The following is a 19,133-nucleotide window of genomic DNA, read 5'->3' as shown; positions in this document are numbered from 1 at the left end:
GGGTCGCTCCCCGCTCGCCGCGGAGCGTCCCGGGAGCAGCGGGGAACCGGAAGCGGCCCGCGGCGGCGCAGAAGCGAACCCCCGAGGCCGGCGTGAGGCGTGAGGCGCCTCGGAGCGCTGCGACGGCGCCATGTCCCTGATCTGCTCGAGTGAGTGTGGGCTGCGGCCGATCGCGGGTCGCCGGGGGCCTGAGGCGGAGCGGGAGGAGCTTCGGGCGGCTGCGGCGCCGGGGTCGGGCGGAGCGCGCACGGGGCTCCCTGGGGGCAGGGCGGCGGCCTGTCAGCGCGGGGCCTCCTCCGCGGCGGGGGATGCGTCGCGCCGCGCTTCACGGTTTACATGACGCCTCAAGTCTGTCGTCGCAGACGTCCCCGGGGCCGAGGACCTCGTTTGCGCCTTGAGCCGGGCCTGGAGGGAGGGAGCTGGTGCCGGGAAGCGGCTAGGCCCCCCCCCCCCCCCCCCGTTGGCTTTGTGGTCCGATGCGGGCCCTGGGCCTCAGTTTCCACGTCTGCCAAGCGAGGCATTGCGCCGGGTGACGGCCGAGGTTCTGCCGTCTGCGAAGGGCGCAGCGCGTTAGGGCAGAGCCGGGGCTGGAATCCAGGTCCCTGGGCCTCCCCGCGCGGCTACCAAGCGCGCTCCCCCCGAAGCCCTCGGAGGCCGCGCCGGCCCGACCCCATCCCGTCCCTGCACGACTGCTCCAGAGCAGAAACGAAGAGCAGGGCCCTACAGACCAGGGCGGGAGGCTGCGAGCGCGGCGGAGCTGGGTGCTGGCGCCGCTTTGTCCGACCTGGCCCCGTGCTTCCTGCCTGGTACCGGCTTCCCTCTTGGCATTGCAACGCGGCGCGGAGGTTCTTCGGGACTCGGTGCGTGCCGTCGGGCACCGGAACACCCTTTCGGATCTGCTTCCAGCTCGCCAGCCCCGCGCGCTCCTCAGAACCTCTCTGGGACCCAAAAGGAGGGGGAAGGGAAGGAAGGGAGATGAGGGCCAGAGAAAGGAATCCTTCACGGTGAAGAATCACAGCTGGCGAAATATGCCACGTTCATCCCCGCGTTCCCAGCTCCCTTCTTCCTTTTATTTGATGTTTCCGTTTGATGTTTACTGGGTGCCTGCTGGGCACCTGCATTGTACTGGACGTCAGACCAGCTGCAGTCCCTATCCTGAGGTGTGTAGTCTGCTGAGGCAGGTGTGTTGGGGGCTGCTGTGAGGATGAGTCAATCTCTAGAAAATGTTTACAGTCATGCTTGGCACCTGATAAGCGCCATACAAGTGTTTCTTCTTAATGTAGCACTTGTCAGAGTGCTTTGTGATTTTCTGTCTGATAGTCCATCTTGGCTCTAGACTGAGATTTGAGTACCATGTGTATCTCTGTGTCTTAGAGTAGGACGGGTGCCTGGGCATCTCCTTCCAAACGGAGGTGGGTGGGGATTGATGATTGACCACTCTGTACATGTGTGGCATGTAGCAGTTGTGTGGTAATTGTTGGTTGACCACCTGCCAGGAGAATGATGGAGAAGCTAGTCATGTAGCTGAAAGGATGCTGGGGATACTACAAAAGTAGTGTCACGTCCTGCTTTCTGTTAGTTGAAAGTGGGGACGTGGTTTTGTTGGGGCCAGTAGCCTGTGAGGTATTGCCTTGCCCCAGGGTCCCTTTCACCACCCCACGCTCACCGCCTGCCTTTTCTCCACAGTCTCCAATGAAGTGCCAGAACACCCATGTGTGTCCCCTGTCTCTAATCATGTGTATGAGCGGCGGCTCATTGAGAAGTATATTGCAGAGAATGGCACAGACCCCATCAACAACCAGCCTCTGTCTGAGGAGCAGCTCATCGATATCAAAGGTGCCTTGGTGGCTCGCCTCCATCCAGGGCTGTTTTTGCTCAGAGCTTGAGAGGCTGGGAGGTGGTACCAGTGCACTGGAGGAGGAGGTGGTGTTCTGTTAATGTAGGCTAAAGGGGAGAGAGATGGGGGAGACAAGGGGTCCCCGGGTTAGAGTTTTTCCTACCCGCTCTCCCTCTCTTGACAGTTGCTCACCCAATCCGGCCCAAGCCTCCCTCTGCAACCAGCATCCCAGCCATTCTGAAAGCCTTGCAGGATGAGTGGGTGAGTCCCTGGAACAGAACTGATGTTTGTCTGCTTGAAGAGAAGGGATCACTGCACTAGGACTTGGGGTGGGGAAGATGGAGTATTATTTTTTTTTGAGGGGCAGGATGATAGTGGAGGAGGAGCCTGGTTGTTGAAGTCCCACAGATCTGGGTTCCACGCTTAGCTCCCTTGCTCCCTTGCCACATACCCTTGGGCATATTGCTCATATGTGAGTCCTGGTTTTCCTGACTCTAGGACAAGGATTTGTGCCAGTCTCTCAGGGTGTGGGCAGAATTAGAATAAAGGTAGAGTATAAGCCTTGCGATATCAGGGATTTGATTTATTAATTGGTATATCCCCAGCACCAAGGGTAGCACCTGGTATGTAGTGGTGCTCTGGAAGATGAATGAGTGACTACATCTTGAGTGATCGTCTCACACGGTACCCGACACAGTGAGGGCAGTTGATTAATGGCAGCCTTAGTGTTATTATTCCCTTGTGGGGAGGTGACGGGATGACGTCGAGATTTGCCTGTAAATCAGAGGCGATGAGGGTGGGAAAGAGCTGGCTCCCACTCCTGTCTGTGCCCGGTATTTGGTATGAGATAGCAGCTCCAGAGTGGCCACACGCACATTCATGGTCCCTCACGTGTTGTTTGGGTTACCGGTACTGGTCTGGGCTGTGGGAATACAGGGCAGTGTCCTCTTCATCTCTTGATCAAGGGCTGACTCTTCTGCTGGGTGTTCCCTGCTCCTCCTCACCCCCTCACAGTGGCGTTTCCCTTCTTCAGGATGCAGTCATGCTGCACAGCTTCACTCTGCGCCAGCAGCTCCAGACAACCCGTCAAGAGCTGTCCCACGCTCTGTACCAGCATGATGCTGCCTGCCGTGTTATTGCCCGGCTCACTAAGGAAGTTACAGCCGCCCGAGAAGGTGCCACCTATGCCCCAACATCCCCCACTCTGGGCTGGTCCTGCTTTGTAATACCCCATTTTTAATGTATTCTTTTCTCTCAGCTCTGGCCACCCTGAAACCACAGGCTGGACTCATCGTGCCCCAGGCTGTGCCGAGCTCACAGCCAAGTGTTGCAGTGAGTGCACCTCCCCCTTCCTGCCTGTCTTGCAGCCCCTGTGTGCAATGTCTCATGTGGCTCTCCTGCAAGTGTCCTGGGTGTTCTGTGCCTCCCTCACCTTTAACCTTCTTGTCTTCAGGGTGCAGGTGAGCCGATGGATTTGGGTGAGCTGGTGGGAATGACCCCCGAGATTATCCAGAAGGTAAGTTGTGGGAAGTCACTTGGTGGGAATGCTGGTGGGCCCTCATGTCTTACCATCTGCCTTGAATCCAGCATGAATAGAAATCCCACCCATGTGGGACTCCCAGCAGAGCAGTGCAGCGCACAGACTCAGGCCACACTGCCCAAGTTCATGCTTCTATATCACTGCTTAGAAGCTTTATGACTTTGGGCTGACTTAACCAAGTCTATCTCATTTTCCTTTTTTTTTTTACATTGAGAAAAACAGTGTCTGCTTTGTAGATCTATGGGAATTTAAAAGATTGTAATTACCGATAAGTGCAACTTGTAGCGCTTACTGTTACCGGGGTATTGGGGTTCTTTGCATATCATAAAACACTGGTTACATTTTCACTTTTTTTTTTCTCTGATGGAGACAGAAGGTGAATTACCATTTTTAGTTTACAGATAAAGAACTGACACTAAGATTCAAAGGTACAGGTCACAGAAGGCAGAGCAGGCCAGATATCAGGGCCAGTGCTGTGTTGTGCTCACAGAACTTGTGTCTGGTCCATACTCTGACTGCATCTCCTCTCTCTTGGTGGTATAGACTTGGTCTGGTAGCACCACAGTGCTACTTGAAGTGCTCACTGTGCTGTTTGTCACGTCTGAGGCCTTGGGCCAGTGACTTCACTCCCCTGAGGTCCAGTGTCCTCCTCTGTGAAGTAGGGCCAGCAGCACCCTGTCATCAGGTTGGGGTGAGAGTAAGAAGAGGAAATGCACTAGCCCTTAGCACAGAGCCTGGCAGATCACAAGTGCAGGTGACTCTTGGGGATGTGACCAGCATCCAGCATGCTGCTGTCCTGGCAAAAGAACTTGCCTCATGTTGTGTCCACTCCTCTCTCTTGCCCAGCTTCAAGACAAGGCCACTGTGCTCACCACGGAGCGTAAGAAGGTGAGCTCTCCTGGAGCCAGGGGCACTAGCAGCGGGTGGGGTAGGTGGCTGCCACCTTTGGGGCAAGAGGGGGTGTCATTGAATCCTGCACTCACTGCCACTCTGGTTGGGGGTGTGGTGCATTTGTTTTTTCTCAGAGAGGGAAGACGGTACCCGAAGAGCTGGTGAAGCCAGAGGAGCTAAGCAAATACCGGCAGGTGGCATCCCACGTGGTAAGTGGCCAGATCCCCGCTGATTGGGCAGTAGGATGTGTCCTGGAGTGTTGGGGATGGTGTCTGGGCCTGGCAGCCGGTGTGGGGAGCAGCTCCTGGGCCCCAACCCTGCTTCTGGCCCCAGCTGCAGAGTTCTTAAGGCTGTTCTTCTTGCTTGGTACTGGCTTTCTCAGCAATGCAGTGAGGACGGCACTGCACCCAGGCAGAAGGCCAGGTGCTGTGGATGAAGAACAGCTGTCACTCTTGTTCCCTGGGGCTGGGGATGGCATGGGGAGGGTGTGTGGCTTTATGGCCCCCCTGGATTCAGCTATGTCTGGATTTGACATTGCGCCCTCTGCTCAGGGCTTGCACAGTGCCAGCATTCCTGGGATCCTCGCCCTGGACCTCTGCCCTGCTGACACCAACAAGATCCTTACTGGTGAGAGCCGGCCGGGCCAAGCAGGCCAAGGCGGGGAGGGCAGCAGGGAAGGTGCATGCTCCTGTCATCTGCATGTCCTGGGGACAAAGTACCTTCTCCAGCAGAGGGACCCAGGTGGGCATGACTCATTTTGGGGTATCATTTGGGTCCTTTCTAGGTGGGGCCGATAAAAATGTTGTTGTCTTCGACAAGAGTTCCGAGCAAATCCTGGCCACCCTTAAAGGCCATACCAAGAAAGTCACCAGTGTGGTGTTTCACCCTTCCCAGGTAAAGGGTTCTGCCAGTCACCCTGCGTTCCTCATTCCTGAGCCTTGTGTCAGCAGTTTAGTGTCAAGGACCCAGTCATCTGGTGCCCCACTGTGTCCTTGGTGAAGTGAATTGGACTCAAGAAAGAGTGCTGAGCCTCCATAGTGGGCACTGGGCCTTTGTTTGCAGTCGGGGATGCCCTATACTCTGTGTGGTCCTCCTAAAGCAGTGGCCTTCACATCAAGGGGCAGAGAGCTTGAATAAGCAAATTCATAGACATGTTTTGTGTTAGGAAAAGGACAAACCCTACAGTGTCTGTGGTACAAACTGGAAAACAAAGCTCAGCAAAATCTTAGCATACCCAGAAAGGACGGGTTTGTCCACATTCCCATAGTCCTCTGGGGTTGGTGGGGGGACTTGATGATGACTGTTGACTGTTGAAAGTGGTGTGGGCTACAATAGATGGAGAAGTGCTGGCTTAGGGGCAAGGGCTGCTCATTAGATGAGATTACTGTTAAAGGATTTGAATCTTCAGGTCTGGCACCGTTTGGGTCTGAGACTATAGGATAGTGCCTGAGTATGTGCTTCCCAATCAGCCTTTTTCCTTCTCTGTAAAGAAATTAGAAATAGATAAATAATTTTAAATTTTAAACTTATTTATTTTTTGCGTGTTCTTTTAAAGTAGTCTCTGCTCATCGTGGGGTTCGAACTCATGACCCCCAGGTCAAGGGTCACGTGCTCCCCTGACTGAGTCAGCCAGGAAGTGTATTTCAAATGGAAAGGTCTCCTTTTCTGCTGAGTGTTAATGGGTTATTTCTCTTATGAAATCCTATTGACGAAAGATGGTAGTTGGTTCCGCCTTAACAGTTTTTAATGTCCTAACCCAAATACTTGGTGGGCAACACTATGTAAGTTCTCTCTCTCTGCCTCAGATTGTTCTGAGGATTAGCTTGCCCTAGCAGTGCTGAAGTATGGGAGGATACTGGCTGGAGTATGCCCTTGCAGCCTTTCCCCGGCCAGTGCTGTTCAGTGCCCACGCTATCCCTGACAGTAGCCATTAGCTGCATGTGTCTGTTTAAACAAAGTAAAATGAACTAAAACAAAAAAATCAGTTCCTCAGTTGCACTAGCCACGTTCTTCTCTCTTGTTCAGGGAACGGTGTGGGAAATTGCTGTCTGGAACAGCTGTCCTTCTTACCACTAGGTAGTTAGGCCTCCTCATCTAGGCCAATGCTGTTTGATTTACCATTTTACATAGTACTTACTGTTGTCTCTCTTAGGTATCATTAGGTGGGTGGATGGTTTTAGGCAGGACAGGGCTGAAAGAGAAGCAGTTGTTGGGGTTATGGCTGTCCCTGGCTCCTTTTTGTAAGATTGTTATGGTCTATCTCTTCTGCCTTTGATGTTCTGCCTCTTTGCTTTCCTTTCAGGAGCTGGTGTTTTCTGCCTCTCCAGATGCTACTATCAGGATTTGGTCAGTCCCGAATGCGTCTTGTGTGCAGGTGGTTCGGGCCCATGAGAGTGCTGTGACAGGCCTCAGCCTCCATGCCACTGGGGACTATCTCCTGAGCTCCTCTGATGACCAGGTGTGTGGTCCCAGCCCACACCCCGTAGAGGCCAGCTGGTCTCCAAGCTCAGAAACATCCTGGGAGGAGGGAACATCTTACCAACACCAGCTGGTTCCCCAGAACCCCAGAGGAGAATGTTCCTCTGCTCGGAGGGGCTGGCTTTGCCAGGGTTTGCCTAATGAGGGCCCCTGCCTTCCTAAAGGGCACCCGCTTTCTTATTGGCTCTGTTGTCTCTGTGTTTTTCAGTACTGGGCCTTCTCTGACATCCAGACAGGGCGTGTGCTCACGAAGGTGACAGATGAGACCTCTGGCTGTTGTAAGTTGCTGCAGAGGGGCTGGGTTCTATCATTTGATATTTATTATTTATTTTTATGTTTTATTTAGTCAGTTGCTTGTTTGCTTTTAAAATACAGTTACTTTAAGCCCCTCCCGAATGCCAGGTGTCGGGGTGGGCGCAGTGTGCAGTGTGAAGACCGAGGAACCTCTCGCTGTGCTTCTTTTTCCTGTGGGCTCTGACCACAACTCCATCTCCCTCCCCTACAGCTCTAACCTGTGCGCAGTTCCATCCTGATGGACTCATTTTTGGAACAGGCACCATGGACTCACAGATCAAGATCTGGGACTTGAAGGTAGGACATGGGAGCCTCCACCTAAGGCCCAGGCTCTGAGTTCTTGACTATGCAGTGTGATTATGTGCTGACGGCACGCGGCCCTGGGGGTGTCACAAGGGTAGAGAGACCGTGGCGCTGTGTGTGTGAGATGTGATAGGTGTGGTCCGGGGCTCTTGGGCTGGGCCATCTGCTTCTGCTGTTCCTGCTAGTTGACCTTTCATAAAGGCTGGAGGAGGATGGCTCAGAGGTAGGTTTTTGGTGAACGCCATCTTCTCCCCCTCATGACCAGTGGATGATGTTGTGCTATCCATCCTCAAACTGCAGGAGCGCACCAATGTGGCCAACTTCCCCGGCCACTCGGGCCCCATCACCAGCATTGCCTTCTCAGAGAATGGCTACTACTTGGCTACGGCGGCTGATGACTCCTCTGTCAAGCTCTGGGATCTGCGCAAGCTTAAAAACTTCAAGACGCTGCAGCTGGATAACAACTTTGAGGTATGCCCCTCCCTCCCCTGCTGCTCTTCATTTGTACTCATCGAATCATCTGAGCTGCCTCTGTTGATCCCTGACTGTCTCGTAGTTTCTGTTCTCATGTGACCTCTCTCCTGGTTCCAACAGGTGAAGTCACTGATCTTTGACCAGAGCGGCACCTACCTGGCCCTTGGGGGCACGGATGTCCAGATCTACATCTGCAAGCAGTGGACAGAGATTCTTCATTTCACAGGTAGGGTCTGGACTCCGGGATCCCCAGGTCCTGGATGCCCTGGTGCAGAGCAAAGAGGGCAAATACCACTGGGCTGGGAATTTCTAGGGGCAGGCGTGAGTTTGCTTGGGCAGCTTTTCATCACTACCTGAGGCAACTGAGTTGAGTGACTAAGAAAATGAACTCAAAAATCATACTGCTGAGCGTTAAATGCTAGCTCTACCACTTCAGGTCCTCTTCAGGTTGTGTGACATTGGACAGGTTACCTAGTCTCTCTGGGGAATGCTAATAGTGCATATTCCATGCGGTGCTAAGGAGGTTTAGATGAGTTTATGTATACACAAAGTCCTCTGTTTAGTGTGTATACATGTAACCTGAGGAAGTAGCTGCGTATATGCGTGTGTACAAACACATACGTAAATCAGACAGCGCCTGGCACATATTAGGGATTTGCCCTTATTCAGCTTTGCATCTTTCCTGTGGGATTGGAGCCATGACTGAGATCTAGGCCTTGCACTAATGGAATTTCCAGTCAGCCTAGAGGAGCAGATGTGAGACCGGTTTACAAATAATCATTTAATTGTTGTGAATGCTGGAGAAGAAAAGTAGAAGGGGTGGCACAGTGGGTGATAGGACTGCTAACCTAATAGCTGTGTGGTCCTGGGTACCTGAGTTTCCCTCTGAGAGCTGTAGCTTCTTCCTTTTCTTTAAATGGTCACATTGATACTGCTTTGTAGATTGTGCCAGTTGGTGACATAGACGTGGCACACACAGGGACAGTGTGCCTGTTGCACGCTGGAGAGCTAAGCAGATGGCAGCTGTTGGCTATCTCTGTTGATGAAATTCTCATCCTCATTAGCAGGTTGTGGGCGGGGCCCAGGATGCTTCTCCTGCCCCCACATTCTGCTGAGCCCTGCTCAGTTTGTATGCTGCAGGGGTGTCCAGGCCTAACCGTGACCTTCACTGGGCTCCGGTGTTTTGGAGTTGAGAGAGGCGGGGTAGTGGGCTGGAAGCACAGCCTGGGTTCTGTAGTCGGGGCCCCAGGTGTTATCCTAAACCTAGAAGGAATTTGCTTTGCTGCTTGTGACTACCGGAATCCAGGAAGGTGTGTCACCCAGCCTCTTGTGCCCTCAGCCCAGCCCTGCCCTACCCTGTGCCCTAGGTCGGAACCCCTGAGCTAGAACTTATTGACAGACTGTCTCACTTATAAAAAAGGAGGTAGAAATAAATACATATAATAACACTGAGGTTTTAGACTGAACAGAAAACTCAGCTAAGTTTTTAAAAATAAGGTGAGAACTGGAAGAATGAGACTATGTTTGCTTGGTCTGTCGCTCTCTCTGCCAGCTCCCAGTGGGTTCTAGTAGCACTTGAACTGAGCAGAATTGCAGCAGCCCCAAAAGCTCAGATGAGGGGCAAAGCTCAGGTGAGGGGCGCTGACATTCCTCTGTTCACTCAGCCCACAACAAGAACTCGAGTGCCTACTGTGTGCCGGGAACTGAGTAAGGCCCAGGGCACAGGTGGTGTGTAGGCCAGACTAGCACCCTGCCCTCGGGGGTATCGGGGTGACTAGGAAACACTGAGCACTGACCCGGGGAAGCCTCACCACTGCCTCTTGTCTCTCTCCTCAGAGCATAGTGGCCTGACCACAGGGGTGGCCTTTGGGCACCACGCCAAGTTCATCGCTTCAACGGGCATGGACAGGAGCCTCAAGTTCTACAGCCTGTAGACCCTGGCCCTGCGGATCTGGGAGCTGGGCCTCATCTCAGTAGAGGGGTAGAATTAGGGTGGGGGGAGCGGGGAGGAAGGGGAGAGACTATTGGGGGAGGGGGGTCTCTGGGGTGGGGCATTCACATCATTTCACTCTGGTCTGGGTGGTGACCTGAGAGCCATGGCGGCAGGGACCACCCGCATCCATGCCACCTCCAGCCTGACAGGAAGGATCACGGGAGGTAGAACTGTCACCCTGTGAAGGCTCTGGTTGGAGCCCAGGGCCTCTCCCCTCATGGCGTTCATTGAGTTGCTTCAGTTCCTGGGAGATGGGGAGAGGCTGAGCCAAGGGAAGTGTGAAGGGGATGGGCGTGAGGGCTCTTGCAGGTTTTTGTAAGCAGTGATTTAGTTTCATTAAAAAAAGAAAACAATAAATGTAGCACTTTCCTGTGTGTGTCTCTAAAGGGAGCCCCAAGCTGGGAAGGTCAGGGGGAGGGAGCACATTTGCTAGAAAGACTTTCATGTCCCTGCAGGCCTTGACCTTGTGTTTCTAGGGTCTTAAGGGTCTCACTTGTGCCACCACTTCCTTGTGGGGTTGGCTTCTACAGCGACTGAGAGCAACTGAGACAAGAGGGAGAAGTGAGGGAAGAATAGCTTTTTCTTGCCCATGAGGAAGTGTGAACATATCAGCAAGGACTCTAATGCTGTGGGTACTACAAAACCTGCCCCAAGCCAACCCAAAAGATTTTTCAAACTAGCTTTTGAATATGGAAGGAGAGCTGGTTCCAGGGGAGACAGCCAGAACAGTAAATGAACATAGAAGATCAGGTATCAAATGCCTCTTGGAGTGAAAGTAGGGCTCCTTGGCTGCTGCAGCTGGGGTGGCTTCTTTCATGTGATAATGAAGCTGAAGTCTTAGTGCTCTGGAGCTGAAATGCAGGAGGGGTGTTGCTGGCAGGGGAAGCTTCTAAAGGAGGGGATGATCAGGGTGTGCAGAGGGGTAGGGAGGAGGCCAGGGTGTGTGGGGACAAGGTGGGGTGGGTGGCTGAGGGAGGTCTTCAGGAACCTGGGGGAGAGCAGTCTAGGAGTGTGTTGGGGGGAGTGGGAACTGTCATGCATTGTGCTGGGGCCCTGGGGCAGTGGGTCACAGCTCAGTGACCTACACTGGTGCCGCAGAAGACTCTGCATGTGTTCTGCTGGGTCAGTGGTCCATGGTCAAGAAAGCTTGGGCATGCTGTCCTCTCCCTTGGAAGCTCACAATACTTATTAGCGGGTAAAGCCTTTGAAAACTGCAAAAAAGAAACCCTTTAACATTTGAACCCAGTTTCCACAGACATCTGACTAGGATAGCCTTTGTGCTTGTGTATCTGTGATTATTAGGGGAACTGGCCTTTGGAACACACGCCAAAGTTGTAGCTGTTGCAGACAGCGCTGCAGGGGCACCTTGGAGTGCCAGCCTCTTGTTTGTTCAGGTCAGTTACCGCAGGACACCCAGGAGGGGAGTGACGAGGCGGCGTTTGGAATACCTAGAGGTTTTCCCACATTGGCCAAAGTAAGGCCAATTTTGAGTATACTGATTTGAAATGTGTGGGGTTGTCCCTTTTTAAGAAAAGAGCCGTCATGCAGTTACGCTTCAAAAGGAGGAAGGGATGGAGCTATGGTTTGCTGGTAGAGTGGCCCCTCCCAAGGTGGGGGAAGGGCAGACTGGACCTCTGAGCTAGCCCAGCACCTAGCCATTCGGCTGGTTCCTGGCTGGATGCGAATATGTGTTGTTAGGCTGGTTTTATTTCCAGGAAAACTGCTAAAGAGAAAGAGGGAGGTTCTCAGGGGATCTGTGGGTTGCGAGGGGCAGTGGTATGAAGCGTGTGTCCTCTCCATGCTGACGTGCAGTTTTTTGGCAGGGGAGGGGCTTGGAATACATCTCAGAAGATCTCAAAGGGACCACCATCCTGTCCCACCCTATTTCAAACCACTGCCCTGGAACTGGGGCATGGCCCTGCTCTCTTGGCCTTGGAAGCCTCATGTTGGCATTAGAAGTCCTAAAGTGCTTTGACTCTGTCCTGCCACCTGTCCACTCATATCAGCTGTGTGCTGGACACTCTATGTACATCCTCTCATTTTACTCTTGAAACAACCTTGTTTTTAGCTGTCCAGCTGAGCAGCTTCCTGGGAAGGCCCATGGCCCTCCCCCTCCCCTGCATTCTGGGCTGTGAGGCAGGAGTGAGGCAGGAATGTGGAATCCCAGCTATGGCACTTTTTAGGCTGGGGCCCTTGGCCATATTATTTGACTTCTCTCTGTTCTAGTTTCTTCAGAAGTTGAGGATACTGTACTTGGGGCATTGTAAGGCTTAGATGAGTTAGTCCCTAGATAAGTTTGTAGACTGCTGGGTGCACGTGATATGTGCTGTGTATATTGTGCCAGCTGCTGCCACCAGCTGCTACTCCTGCCCCCACTACTGCTGCCCCTCCTTGTGCTGCCACCCTTCCTGCTACACCACCCCCTACTGCTGCTCCACCGTTAAGGAGTGCTGCTACCACTCCTGCTCAACATTCCTACTCAACATTCCTACTGCTACCACCACTGATACAGCTACCACTTCTGCTGGTACCACTTCTGCTGCTGCCCCCCTACCACTTTTCCTCCTCCTCCTCCTCCTCACCCTTTCACTACTACTGCAACTGACCCTTGAACAACTCAGGCTGGAACTGTGCAGGTCTACTTACGCATAGGTTTTTGGTTTTTTGTTTTTCAATAAATCAGTACTGAGTGTATTTTCTCCTAAGATTTTCTGAATAACATTTTCTTTTGAGATTACGTTATTGTCAGACGACAGTATATAGCACATGCACACATATATCTTTATCACCTGTAGACGTTATCGGTAAGGCTTCTGGCTATTGGACTATTACTAGTTACATTTTGGGGAAGTCAAAAGTCATACATATATTTTCATCTGCTTGGGGGTGTTCGAGAGTCAGCTGTATGGCTTCTACTCCTGTTAGCACCACTGTTAGCACTGTCACTGTTTTTACCAGTACTTGTACTACTACACTGCTGCTGCTTTTACCATGACAGCTATTTCTGTCCTGCTACACTGTTTGCTCTCCCCGGATTCTCCCTCCCTAAAGATGGGCTCACTCCAGGAAGCCACTGCTGCCCATCACTGCCCTGGCAGGTGAGTGACCTCCCTTGGCCACGGTTCCCAGCTCTAGCAGAACTATGATTTTGGAGGTATTTATGCATTTGTCTCTTTCAGCTAGATTTGCATTTCAAGGGCGGGGTCCTGTACTCAGTGCTGTCTTTTCCCCCCTTTTGACCTTATGTCAGGTTGCTGCTAAGGGGCAGACAGATTCAACCTGGGCTCTATCTCGGGACACAAAAGCAGGGGTTGACAGTCTTGGTTATTTTGGCCATAATGGAATGGAGAGCTGCCACCTCTCCAGCCTGGGCTCAGTCGCCGTGTGGGTGAAACTTTGGCAGTAAGGCCTGTCTTCAGTGGGTGGATTGGGGTTTGGTGGATTCTCAGAGGGCTTGCCTTTTCTGGAACCGTATCATCAGGCTCATGAGTTTTCTATTTAGGGTCTAGGAGTAGGTCTAGGGATCTGAAGGGAAATTGTTTGGGGGTGTAATCAATACTTACTGCATCCTACATGAACTTGAGCCCTGAGACCGTTCATGCCTGGGCTTGTGTCTGGGGTCTGGGGTCCAAATTCCTTGTCCCTCCACTGTTGAAGGCTGCATGGCCTCAGGGCACTGAGCAGGGCGGCCACCTGGGGGCACTGCGGTTACAGCAGTCTCGGCAACCCAGCTCCAGGACTGCTCAGTATCAGGACAGCTGTGCCAGCAGGGGCTGTTACCCCATTCTACAGATGGGAAAGAAGCTCCGAGTGCCTTGGCTTCAGGCCACCCAGGAAGTAATGGAGCTGGGATTTTAAGCCATGCAGCTTCAGAGACCAAACTGACTACCCTGTCCTCTGGGAAGACAGTGGGATCTAACAACCCTCTGCACAGTTTCCTAGTGTAGAGTTGTGGTTAAGTGCACTCTGGAGTCAGACACCAAGTTTGGATCCCAGCTCAGCAGTTCTCTACGACCACATAGTGTCTCAATTTCTGCATCTGAAAACCTAACCAATGGGTGCCTGCTTCACAGGGCTGCTGAGTGTTAAGCAAGCCGACATATGTGGAGAGCACACAGTGTTGGCTGCTGTCTCCCCAGCTTTTGTCTGCACTGGCATCCAGTGACGCTCTATGGGTCACAGCCGCTGATGCTCAACACTTGTGTTACCGGAATGAAGGCTCTACTGACGCAGAGTGACCAGAACATAGGCCAGTCAGGGAGGTGGTGGTGTGCAGATGGCTACGACCACAGGATTAGTTCTGAGAGGGGTGCAGATGTGCAGGAAGGGGTGTGCAGCTGCATGTCAGGTAGGTCTGGGGAGAGGTGACAGGCACATTGTGGAGAGGTGGGCCAAGAGCAGAGGTGCAGAGTGGCTGGTGAAGAAGGGGCTGCCGCAGCCCCACTGCCTGGCTGCTTGAAGACCGTGAGGGGAGAACAATGTGGAGGATGGGTGGTGGGGAGGGCAAGTCATTTGGAGAAGTGCCCAGCAGCTTGTTTTTAGATTAGAAGGTTGCAGATCTCAACTAGCAGCATGTTTCATCAATGGGAACAGGTCTTTAACATTTTTAAAGTTTCTTATTGTGAGATAATGGTTCAAAAGTGTCTCAAGCATACCTTTTCAATTTAAAGAATACTAAACACCCTTGCATCCAACACCCAGAAGGACAGTATTATGGGCCCTCTGTGTTCTTTCACAAACGCAGAGGAAACTCCTACCCTGGGATTGGAGTGGATCATTCCTTTCTTTTTGTAGTTTCACCACTATATTGTGTGTGTGTGGGGGGGGGGTTACTTTGGAACTTTATATACATGAAATCATGCAGCTGGCTTTCCCTTCATTTGCTTAATATTGTTCTTGAGATTTACCTGTATTGACACGTGGTAATGGTTCATCCACTGTTGGGCAGACAAAGGAGGGGCCCAGTGGGACATCCAGCAGGCTACTGGAACAGCACCCCTTGGAGATGGAGGTGTGGGTCCTGCGTGGCCCATTCACCCGAGGGGAATGTGCTCTGGGCTAGGGGTGCCCGACCTGGTGCTGTGGTGCCGTCAGGCTGTGTGTTCATGAGGCACAGCTCTGCCATTGTCACCAGGGGAAAGGGTACAGTGAGTGTGCTGTGGCTGCACCTTGGTTCCAGCCGTAATCTGCCAGTTCATCTTTTGCTGGGGTGGCTGCACCAACGCTTCTCCCGGATACAGTCCTGGATCTATGTCCAACTTGTGCTCTTGGAGCTGTTTGACATTCTTGCTTGGAGGAGCACCAGCCCCTTCTGACCTAATTAGGGGGCTGAGGTCCAAGCTTTGTGATTCATCAGTGCCTTGGGCACTTGGCAATAGCTGGACTCTGTGGAGCCTTGTCAGAGGCCAGCCCCCTGTTTGGGGAGGCCAGCCTGCAAGTGATAAATCCAAACAGGTTAATTAACCCTTCCCTCATTGGTTGTGAGGTTCCGTCCTAGGAGTATACCACAATGCATTGATATGTCCTATTGTTAACAGACCTACAGATTATTTCTAATTTTTCAATAATAAACATTCCTGTGAACATTCTGGAGCAGTGTTTTTTCCCAGGATATTAACTTAGGAGGGGATTTATTTTACAGATAATACTATAGGTAATGAGAAGCTCTTTACTAACATGGTTGTATCAGTCTATACTGTGATTTACCATGTGGATGAGTATTCCTGTCTTTAATACCCTTTACTAGCCCTTAGTATTTGCTGACTTTTCAAATTGTTGCTAGTCTGGTGGGTATATAATGCTACCTGAAGTTTAATTTTCATATCCATGATTACTAACGAGGTTGAACGTCTTCATCCACATCTAGGCAATTTATCTTTCACAAATTGCCTTTGTTATTTGGCTTGTCTTTTTTTTTTTTTCCCTCAAGATTTTATTTATTTGAGAGAGAGAGAGAGAGCATGAGCAGGGCGAGAGGCAGACAAAGAGGGAAAGGCAGGCTCCCTGCTGAGCCGGGTGTCCAACATGGGGTTCGACCCCAGGACCCTGGGACCATGACCTGAGCAGAAGGCAGAGCTTAACTGACTGATCCACCCAGGTCCCCTGGCTTGTCCTTTTCTTATTGATTTGTAGTTGTATACATGCAGATCTATACATTTACTTTTTTTTTTTTTTAATACCAATCCTTTGTCCGGGTGTTGCAACTGTCTTCCCAGTTTGTGCTTTATCTTTTCATTCCGTAGTGTCTTATGATTTTGGTTTGTAAAGTGCTGATTTTATTGTGACTATGAGAATTCTTTGAGATTGTTTGAAATCACATTTTTTTGAGGCAGGATTTGCATTTGCTCCTGCCTGAAGCCCAGGGATCACTTCAAGCTCAGCCATGGAGCTTTCTCTGATTGAAAGTGTGAGCATTCCCACCTCTGCCCCAGTCTAAGAATTTGGACCGCACACACCAGAGAAGAAGGAATTGTAATTCTCGGGGGAGTGCTTTTTGTTGTTTCAAACTATCCAGCACAGAGATCGTGATAGGCAAGACCCCTTACTGCCCCTCTCTGTGCAGTGGGCTTGTTTCTCCATCACTCTTGCCCTCTGAAGCCCCAGCTTCCATAGCGTGCCCAGATCTGGAGTCCCCACCTTTGGCAGGCTCTGGGCTTGACCTGTAGTCCCTCATTAAACCAGAAGGTCAAGGTCGCCAGGGTTCTGCAGAAGGCCCAGAATAGAAGCTGGTTTTATTTCTCAGACTTTATTTTTGGCCTCTGTGCAAGCTTCCCCCTGCCCCCAATCCCCGTATTGCTCAGCAATGATTTAAACATGTTTTTAAAGTGTGTATATAAAAAATAATAATAATAATAATAATAAAAAATAAAGTGTGTATATAATATGGCATTTTAGTTTACTTCTGAAGATTGATCCGGGCATGTAGTCTTCCTGCTGCTGGAATAGAAGTGGCATTTTTATAGGAGATGTCCTTACAGAGCTACTTGGGCATGCGGCCACACTTTAGGGAGTCAAATTTTTACCAGAGCTGAAGTAACAGGCTGTGAAGTGTTCTCCCCCTTCCTTGCAGGCAAAGTAGGTGGACCTGATCTCAGCCATAATGTAAGTACGAGGGAGCGCAGGGGTAGGTGGAGTGGTAGGGGAGTCCTTCGGGTCCTACCCTCACTACAGCCACAGCCCTTCCCTCTCCTCCCCAGAAGGGCAGGAAGAGTGCAAAACTGAGAGGCCCCTAAGCAGCTCTGCTTCCTGCCAAAGGTCGGCACAAATGGTTTGTTATCATCCCCATCAGGCCTGACCCAACTTTTCTGAAGGCTCAGGTTCCTGCTTGAGTTAGGAGGTAGCTTAGGGGAGGGAAGAAGTTTTACACTGGGCAAAATTTGGACTAGATTTTGTGATCTAGGAAAGTCAAAGCTGAGATGGTTCTCTCCAGAGAGAGCAAGGGGACCTACAGCTGCAATGACCCTCACTGTTCATATATTTTGGACATTTGTTTCTGTAAACAGAACCCTCAGACATAGAAGTATTTATAAAATCTGTGTACAAGGACTGATTACCAAAGTTCTTAAAATTCTTTACCTGTGTACACTTGATAGTAGGAGAGAAACCCCTGAACTGCCATGTCAGTAGCAAAAAGCAAATGGATACTTTTGTAATTATGTAGGGTAATATGGTGTTTGCCATATTCACAGATAACAGTGTGAAGGAAAATTATGGCTGCATAATCCTCTGGAACAACAAGATGGAAGAGCTCCACAGAAGAAAAGGTGGAAGGCTGATTTGGCAGGAAATCCGTAAGATGAAGATGCTGCCCCCCGGACTTGGGAGAGCTCTCTGCAAACAGAGAGTGATCAGGGGAGCAGATAAGAGACACAAAGAGGCAGTTTACAAGACCCAAGTGGCTATAAAGATGCTTGTCTTCTAACCAAAGAGGTATGTTATTTAAGAGAGTAGCTTTATTTTTTGAAGATTTTAAGTAATCTCTACACCCAAAGTGGGGTCGAACTCCCAATCCTGCGATCGAGTTCATGCCCCACCCACTGAGCCAGTCAGGTACCCCCAAAAGTATAGTTTAGATCAGCAATGCTATTTGGCTTAGGATACTCATGTGGCAAAGCTTTATTAGCACGATACTGATCTGTGATGGCAAGGCTGAGGGGTAGGGAACCAGCACCCTGTGCTCCTATAGAGCCCTACAGGACTGCTGGACCAAACTGTACCCCTTCTACAAGCTTCTTCTGAGAAGATAATGTACAAAGAATTTACATGCTTAAGTGAGGATAAGCTGTGTTAGGCACCAATAATAGATTTGGTTTCCATCAAAGGGAGGTAAAACACATCACGGTTTAACCGCAACATGGATGAGAAGGCGTCTATTAAAAGTGATAGGAAATAATACAAGATGTCTACCTTTGTGGTAGAAAAACAAACCCCGGATATAAGTTAGTTACATAATGTGATTCCATTTGGTATCTATACAATCACACTTTGTTCAAACACGGCATTGGCACGATTCATAGAACTGCCCTCCCACGCTGCTCCAGATGCTTACGTGGGCTTGGATGCTGAAGGCGCTGGTAAGAAGAAGAGTTGGGGCTGGTCAGAAGAACCAGCTCCCTGACCTCACCTGGAGCAAGCCAGCCTGGCTCCTCCAACCACCACCAAGCTCAGAATCATCATGATTTCACACGAGCCCTGAGGAGTACAGCCTGTGGCTCCCCTCCCTTCCGAGCCAAGAAGGTGAACAGAACTGGCTCTCCCTAGTCACAGATGGGAAGATGGGCCCAGATAAGGGAAGCTACACAGCTAACCTCCAGAGCAAGTGTCTGGATCTTCTGGCCGAGTGTTCTATTCTGCTGCCTCCACTAGAAAAGCCTAACAGGCAGCACTTCCCCAGCCCCTCTTTATCTGGGCTATAAATTGGTCTTCATATTAAAACAAAACAAAAAAGTAAGCATTAAGTTTGGGGCAGGGGAAAAAAATTCTAATAAATAGCACCCAGTAAATGCTGGCTGTTATATACCATTCTAAGGATTCTTGTTAGTTTCTTTTATCCAACACCCCTGTGGGGGTGGGTATTACCCCCATTTTACAGATGAGGAAACAGGCCCAGAAAGTTCAGTAACACAATATCACACAGCCAGTAAGAGCCAGAGCCAGGGCTGTCATGAAGCAACCTGGCTTGGGAGTCTCCATAGAGGATCAATATCCTAAAGACCAAAAAGATGGAGCAGGCCAGAGCCCAGGAACCCCCGCACAGGGTCAAGGCACAGGGTCAAGGCCTTGTCACACATGCTCAGTAGGCTTGAGATTATGGTTTATTTATT

The 19,133-nt window shown here is 51.0% G+C and overlaps 1 protein-coding gene and 1 long non-coding RNA gene across 2 annotated transcripts; both read left to right on the top strand.

Moving 5' to 3' along the window:
• Nucleotides 1-8: 8 nt before the first annotated feature.
• On the top strand, nucleotides 9-10,167 carry PRPF19 (pre-mRNA processing factor 19). Its single transcript, XM_025987436.2, has 16 exons — nucleotides 9-149; nucleotides 1,687-1,836; nucleotides 2,022-2,098; nucleotides 2,871-3,012; nucleotides 3,096-3,169; nucleotides 3,291-3,353; nucleotides 4,224-4,265; nucleotides 4,403-4,477; nucleotides 4,820-4,895; nucleotides 5,053-5,162; nucleotides 6,571-6,726; nucleotides 6,955-7,024; nucleotides 7,252-7,337; nucleotides 7,644-7,814; nucleotides 7,938-8,043; nucleotides 9,654-10,167. Exons 1-16 carry the CDS (start codon nucleotides 131-133, stop codon nucleotides 9,749-9,751), a joined length of 1,515 nt encoding a protein of 504 aa, XP_025843221.1. The 5' UTR covers nucleotides 9-130; the 3' UTR covers nucleotides 9,752-10,167.
• Nucleotides 10,168-17,498: 7,331 nt separating this feature from the next.
• LOC140599023 (uncharacterized) lies at nucleotides 17,499-18,837 on the top strand. Its single transcript, XR_012001613.1, has 2 exons — nucleotides 17,499-17,739; nucleotides 18,351-18,837. It is a non-coding gene; the product is annotated as an uncharacterized lncRNA (long non-coding RNA).
• Nucleotides 18,838-19,133: the final 296 nt, after the last annotated feature.

The sequence above is a fragment of the Vulpes vulpes genome, chromosome 5 (genome assembly GCF_048418805.1).
Source record: "Vulpes vulpes isolate BD-2025 chromosome 5, VulVul3, whole genome shotgun sequence".
Lineage (NCBI taxonomy): Eukaryota > Metazoa > Chordata > Mammalia > Carnivora > Canidae > Vulpes > Vulpes vulpes.
Note: the sequence above shows the minus strand (reverse complement) of the source record. Positions and strands in the feature narration are given on the sequence as shown.